At 41.3% G+C, this 7,598-nt stretch overlaps 1 protein-coding gene across 2 annotated transcripts in view; it reads right to left on the bottom strand.

Annotated features, from left to right (window-relative positions):
• Positions 1 to 913: 913 nt before the first annotated feature.
• Positions 914 to 7,598, bottom strand: part of GRID2 (glutamate ionotropic receptor delta type subunit 2) — a 919,670-nt gene continuing 912,985 nt past the window's right edge. For both annotated transcript variants that reach the window (XM_044429596.1, XM_044429597.1), the window contains one exon: positions 914 to 1,336. In XM_044429596.1, the coding sequence (XP_044285531.1) occupies positions 914 to 1,336 (423 nt within the window). The remainder of the gene's footprint in view (positions 1,337 to 7,598) is intronic.

The raw sequence follows: 7,598 nt of genomic DNA, 5'->3' as shown, positions 1-7,598 counted from the left end.
TATACATGTGTGTATATATATACATATACCAAAGCATGTGTATATATGTATATATATATGTATGTATGTATGAGATACTAATTTATTTAACAGAACAGAGGATTCTGTCATATGATACAGTTTACTGTACATAAGAAAAAAAACCCTTTAAACACTGTACAATCACATAAAGACCATATGCACTGTTGCAGTGCAAAAAGGAGATTTAACTGTAGTCTTTATTGGCATAGCAATGGCTTCTCGAAATCCTACAAAACTGTACTCTCATATTAGGTGGCCTGAATTGTCACCCCCTTCTCTTTCCCCTTTCTCTCATTGTTTTCATTTTTTCTGTAAAAACTGCAAGGTTTGCCTTTGGTCCACAGTTAAAAGGACACACAATAGCAGAAAGCAAGGAATGGATGCAGCAGAACGTCAAGAAAAGACTGAAGTTATTGCAATTTATCAAAACTAAAAGAAGAAACAATACAACGATGTTTCGGTGAAGTAACACCCAATCTTCGATACAGACTCAGTTTATGAAATGCATACAAACAGAATATTGGGAAGGTGGCAGGGTAGTTTTTTCAGTAGTGGCTCAGGTTGCACTTATTTCAGAGTAATCCCACTGGCCATAATGAGTTGGCTTGATGGTTGCAGAGTTGGGGCCATAATACATTCTAGAGAGCACTTACATGAAAGTTGCACCAGTTTAGCCAGTGAGCTACTCTAGAGGAGCTGGGCTGAAATCATGGCCTCAAGTAGTATAAGAGAGAAAGTGAAAAAGTGGAGGGGAAGAGGAACAGTAGTGAGTTGTAACTAATACTCCTGAATTCTTTTAAAAAAGTTACATCCATGTTAGTCCCACAAGATCACAGCTGCTCCTTGCAAAGGCAGTCCTAAAAAGAACAGTGACAAAACAATGTCTGAAGCTCTATATGGAGGTGCCCCGGTCTGGGTCATTACCAATGTTGAGCCCTAAAGTTGGAGTTGGTTGATATGGAATTGAGGACATTGTTTTGATAGGACTTCTGAAAAAGCCCCCATTTGGTGCCCTGTGCCTGAAAGGGCCAGTTCGGTGTTCAGGCACACTGCCAAAAGAGAATCCAGAAGCAGCTTTAGCTGAAAGTGTGCGACTAAGAGTCTGGATCTGCTCTGGTATGAAGGTTGTGGTAGTGATATGAGTGTTCCTGAAGTCGCTGATTTGCTCCAGGGCCTGGCGCGTGGGCAACGTGTCGATGTCGAGGGGAGTCAAGTCAATGGATGAGGTGGAAAACTGTTTGTGGGGACTCTCGTCATCTGTGCAGAGGCTGTTCACACGTCTGTGGAGATGCTCCAGGTCAATTTCCTTGTCATCCTGGAAGAACAGGAGAAAAAGAAAGCAGCCAACTTTATTCATTGATGCTTCCTTTGTTTTGGTTAGACAAACAGTGAAAGAAAACCAAGAAAAGAAAAAGGGAAACACGTGTGTTTCATAGTAGAATAGTCAGAGAGAAGAGAAAACAAACTTAGGCTGGCTAGATGTCACTGAGATTTGGAGAGACTCAATTAGTCTTTTGCCAAACCATCTGGCAAGCCTGAACAAAACGTACAAATACTGACAAAAAGGGTGTGTTAATTTACAACCACAAAGTGATTGGAACCAAGTGGTTACACAGTTCTGTAAACATTTGTGGTGAGTCTTTCTTACAGGCCAGAGCAGAGTGGTTTGGAAGGCACAGGGCAGCTGTCTCCCCTTCTCAAGCATTCATCTTGCAAAGCAGCATCTGAAACCCTTGGCTGCAGATGCTACAGAGAAATGCATATTTGGAAAGTGCCGAGCTGGAACTAGGATGTCCATGATTTAGACCAATGACGCATGGATCGAAGTGACTATGGTTGAATGGAGATGAAGTAGATCACAACTTTGAACTATGGCAGGGGAAGGCTGAAGAGAGCATCTGTTGGTGACATACCTTTCCATTGCACACATTGGAAGGGCCAGTGCAACACATTTACTGCAGGCAATTGCCTCGAGCACCTTCTGCTGCCTTGTCAGCCCTGACAGGATGATTGTGACTGAGAGGATATGGCTATGGGGCCATGCAGTACTGCTGTGGCCTGCCATCCAAAGGTCCATTTCCCCGCAATCACCCTCAGCCCTCCATAGTGATGGACACAAAAGGCAAGAGGCCCAGGGTTGGAAATAGATGTTTTTGATTGTCAGTATAGGATTCCAATTTCCATTGACTTGGGATATTTGAGCTCTGATGCAATGGATGTGGTCTGCAGAACTGCAGCAGTCTTTGCAGTTGGGTTTGGGCTGCTGATCACTTTTCAGATTTCTATACGGTGACAGGAAATTTGGAAATGGCTGCAGCAAATCTTACTTGCAACTGTAATAGAAACTCATATTTTGTCAGCCTTTTTTAAAACAAAACATGGACTTTGCATCCTTTAAGGAAGATAAGAGGCCTCAGTTTAACTGCTAGAAGTGTTGATATTTCCTGCATATAAATATATTACTTCTAGTCTGAAATATCCACTAGGAAATAGAATGATAGAAATTAGCTTTGCTAGCATACTTCACATGCTCTCTGAGCTGCATTGCTAATTTGCTTGTTTGGATAAATGCTTTAGTGTTTGAGCAATGGTGCCAGGGGTCATTTCCAGCTGCTTGACCTAAGAACTAGATCACAGCCAAACTATTCTTCTTGATGTTAGATGCAATGCGACTGCACTTTGAAAAGACATATCGATAGCCTAGCAATTTATTTTCTTTGACCAGTATTAACCATAATTGACTTTTCATGGAATATTTCCAGATGACGGCTTTCTTTAGTGATGATAGTGTTTATGCACATTACTACATTGTTGACATGGATGCCACACACTTGTCAGCCATGCTAATCACTGCTAGTCAAAATGTAGAGCAACAGTAAAACAAAACCAGCAATGGCAGCTCTGAATCCTAATAGGAAGTACTTTTTCCATGCATCACTTGCTGCTTAAAATGGTGGCTGGGGAAGCTGACAATTGGAAGTAACAAATCCACCAGGAGCTATAGGCCTGGCCTTGCTTTTCTGCTTTGGATCTAACAATAGGATCAGTTTTTCTGTGCAATCCTTGCACATTTTCTTCTCCCTTGTGGCATATGGTCCACTTATTTTCCTTCAAAGTGTTCTGCTTCAGAGCTGGTTTGAGGGTTGGGTACAAGGGAGACAGGGCAAGTAGTACAGAAAAGATGGGGAAATGTAAGCAATAGGACAGGGAAAGTTGGGCATGTGGAAGAACTTATGAAAATCTCAGGGACAAGGAATATTGTGTGCTTTTGGTAGAAGGAAATGGGGAGATAAGAATAATGTTGAGGGAGGGAACTTGTGGGCCCCCAGAATCTCAAGCTAAATTTTCACACAGGCCACAAGCTTATGCATGTTCAGACCAAAAAAGTCCTATAGCTCAGAATGTCCCAAACAGCCCAGCTGTCTGGGCATGGTGAGAGTTGTAAGAGTCAAAGCCTTTCAAAACTAAACATGCATAGAATTGGACCAGTATTGAATTAAAGAAACTTGATGAAACTTTGGCCACTAATTCAGATCTAGCCTTTGAGCTGACATGGGGAGTAGAAATTTGTAATAGTGAAACTGGGAGGCTAGCCAGAAAAGTGAAAATCCCATTATTCTGTTTTTATTGAAGTAGTCTTTTAGATTTCAGCAGCACCTCTCATTTGTGATTCTGCATTAAAATGTAAACTTTCTAATATGCTGAAGTTTTACTCCTTTTTAAATCTCTGAACTGTTCTTTTTGATAGAATATTCAATTCAGTATTATTGTAACTGCTGATTTATTTAGTACCAATAACTACAAAATTATTTGAAATTATAATAAATTCTTTTTATTATCTATGGGCAGACAATATGAGTTTCCAATATGCAATTGGCTAAAGGCTTAAAATTACCCTGACTTGGATATTTGCAAAATGCACTGGAAAAAATGATGACTTGCTTATATTTCTCCCCTTTCTGTTTTCAAAACTCTTCCTGACAAAAATCAGTGTAACAAGCTATGTTAACTTTTCTAAACTCTAATCAAGAACATGCAGAATAATCAGCAAAATAAATCAGCAAATTGAACATCACATGGTGTTGCACATTCATGGATTCATCTCCTGCCCTGGACAGCTTATAGCTATCCAGATGTTTGGGCCTAAAACTTCAGTCACCCATCACCATTCACTATGCTGGCTGCAGCTGATGATTAACTCATGTGGAGGGTTGCAGGTTCCCTGCCTCTGGCCTATCGAATGTTAATTCCAAATTAATCTTAATCTTTCCAAATGCAGCTTTTTGCAAAATAAGGTATTGGGTCCAGACTGAGCTGTGCTGGACTGGGCTGGATGTTCCCACCACTTCCTCCTTGCAGCAACCCCTCCTCCTCCTCACAGAGGGCCAGAGGACCCTGCTGAATGGACTGAACTGTTATGCAAGGGGGTCCTTGAACAATGGGCAGAGGCATCTTCTGGTCACAGGAAGCACCTGTGAAATTGAAGGAAAAATAAAGATGAGGAATGGGTTCAAGCAGCACAATCAGCTGCTCTCAGGGGTTGAGCATGGACTGAATGTGAGTTGTTATTGAGCCATTGTTGCTGAACTGTCTGTTGTCATGGAGTCTGAGCCCAGCTGCTCTGACAAGACATGGCTTGTAACCATTAGGAACCCATAAAGAAAACTCATGGTTTGTGTTGGATTATCAACTGAGGCTTGTCCAGTGCAGGTTGTTATCACAGCTGGATTTAGACTGCATGCTAACCCCATGTTCAGCAAGAATCCACAGTTCAATAGCCATGCTTTACCAACTTTTTTGTGTGTGTTATCGCATTGTCTGAACTGAGAAACCTCTTTTTCTCTAGGTACTATTCCTTTTTCACTTTTCATGGGCTGTGTTGCTTTCCCATTTTCTGTCATATCTTTGAAGTCTTAAGGAAACTAGAGTCTCCAGCTATTTATCAGAGCAAGCCTAGCATAGCAACCTGTATTTATTCAGAGCTTATTCCAACTCAGTGTTGTGTGTGCGTAATTTCTGCCTGTGCAGCCATCATCATTAACGCAACTGGAAGCTCTGTGCATGGATGCTTCTGAACACCCAAGATTGGATACCCAAGACTAAGATTGGATGCACCCCTTTATATGTAATGCTCTTCCCTCACCAGCTTTTCAGAGCATCAGGTGTAAATATCAGACTGGTAATACAGCGGGATACATTTTCATTATTTTGTCAGGAATGCTTATATCTGAACAGGGCCGTCTTAACACATGGGCCTGATGGGCACTTGCCTGTGGGCCCCATACTAATGTGTGTATGTTAACCCTTGGAGAATTGGAAAACTTCCAAAATTAACAGTAGTTGTAGTTGTCATACGGGCCCCAGTACTGCTGTTAAGACGGCCCTGTGTCTGAAAAAGGATGTGTGAGCAGCATGCCTTGGCTGCCAACAAAGACACACACCTGATCGGTGTCACTTCATGTGGGAAACAGCACCTAAGGTAGGGCAGGGCAATATTCAGTAAGTCAGTGTAACGCCTGATTTCTGGTGGCCCACGTGTGCCCATCTTGTGCCAACGGATTTTAGCTTGGCCTCCACTGTATGTTGCCACTTTACACAAACAGCTAGCTATCTAATACGATACTCGTTTGGTTTATATTTTGGTGGCAACCACAGAGCTTTGGTACAAAGAAAGACAGGCCTGGGTTTGAACACTTGCAGCATTTTCAACAATTAGATGATTTGTCCATAGATATCACTTTATCTGCCTTACATTTTACATGAATTACCTCAGATTGACAAAATGGTGGCTTAAAAATTATTTGGCCTGGTAATATGCACTGAAGATCCCCTTTATCCTTGGCTTCGCTGTTAAATACGAAAGTAAATATTTACAGTGACACGCTTAATGTTTTCACTAGTCTTGGTCAGAGCCACTTAGTCAGTGATTACTGATATTTCAGCATGGATGTGATAGCGAGAAAGGCCATGAGACTCTGGAAGAGCAGTGATAGAGCGCACCAGACTTCATTTGTTCCTCTGCATATGAGGGAGTAGAGATTTGTCTTAAAGGAGTTACTCCCATACAATGCAAAGCAATCAATGTAAGCTAGATTGGCAGATAGAGTCCAAATAATGGCCTCAATATTCAGATCAGAAAAAAAATGTTTAGAATGTATGGAATAACTGCGTATAGACAGAGTAAGTCTTAACTTTTAAAACGATCTAAGTTTTAAATGGAAGATTTGTGGCATTTTCACAAGTGATGTATAAAACCTTATACATGTCTCTTGGAATGAAGCCCCACTGAATTAAGTGGCTCTTACTTCCTGGTGAGTACATATGTAGGACCACAGTCTATAGAATATTATGCTATTCTGGAATAACCCATTTGTGAATGTGATAATAAAAGCTAGAAAGTGGAAAAGAGGCATTTTAAAATACAAGTGACTTGACATTTGGTTGGGTTTATGGGCAAGAAATGCAAAAAAGGCTTATAAGCATCATGTCGATGGATGGCCTTGGGATAAAGACCCAATCTCTTGCCCTTGGAGAATAAAACAAGTTTCTGGCTTTACATCAGTGGTGGAGCTTGGACTTCCAGACCAGGTTTCTGACTTTCCACTTAGCAGATTTACAGCAAAGAAGAGGTAATCTGGGATGTGATGGGAGCTGCAAGACTTTATCCTGTCTAAATATGCATACACTGCACCCTAAGTAAGGGCACAGCTCACCACTGTTTGTAATGTAACATCTGTATTGGCTTTTGCTAGCATGACTTCAGTGACTCAATTAGTGCCAGATGGTTCAGTTAGAATGTCTAATTTTGATGTTGTTTCTGCAAGTGCTTCTTATTGATCTGATTTAGCACAGCCCATTCTCCATTTCATTCAGATTTGGCCTTTTGTGAGTTGCTTCAGTGTTCTTACCAGCAATGATACATTATCTCTGCTAATGTCAGAATTAAAAGGAAAGCAAAGGGGAAGGCTTAAAGGGGTGACATTTGCCCAAACGCCAACCCAGGACCCACACTCAACCCACTCAAGACATCAAAATGAGACACCACTCACAGGATGGTTTGTGCATAGCTCCATAAAATGATTGCTCCTCTTCTTTCACGTGTGCCTTGATCAACAGTGAAATATTCAACAATGCGGACATTTAAATTATCACCGGGCTTCAGAGTCTACATCCCATTGAGATTAATGGGGACAGGTCACACTTCTCTCAGAGCTATTGTTTAAGGCTGTCTGCAGACACAAGCAGACATGACTGCATGGGTTACTTTGGTCCACAACTGGAAAGTTATTGTCACAACCATAAGGCATTTTTGTTTTCAGTACAAAAATTAGGAAGGAAGATGCTTGCATTCTGGAGCACAACAGCCCCTGGATGAGTTGGCTCAAAGCGATCTCCAATTTCAGATTCTGGAAGAGCCAATGGATTTCATGGATGCTAAAATGAATGTTAAGGTGAGTTCGTAACCTCTGTAGCACTGAATGAACCCTGTACCTTGGATAGAGGGGATATTCAGTACAAGTTTCAAGACGTAAAAGCTCCATTTTAAATGAAGCTTTGCCAGATAGCTTGGATACGAA

The sequence above is a fragment of the Varanus komodoensis genome, unplaced genomic scaffold (assembly GCF_004798865.1).
Source record: "Varanus komodoensis strain SLA01 unplaced genomic scaffold, ASM479886v1 scaffold2, whole genome shotgun sequence".
Lineage (NCBI taxonomy): Eukaryota > Metazoa > Chordata > Lepidosauria > Squamata > Varanidae > Varanus > Varanus komodoensis.
This window is presented reverse-complemented; position numbering and strand designations above follow the sequence as displayed.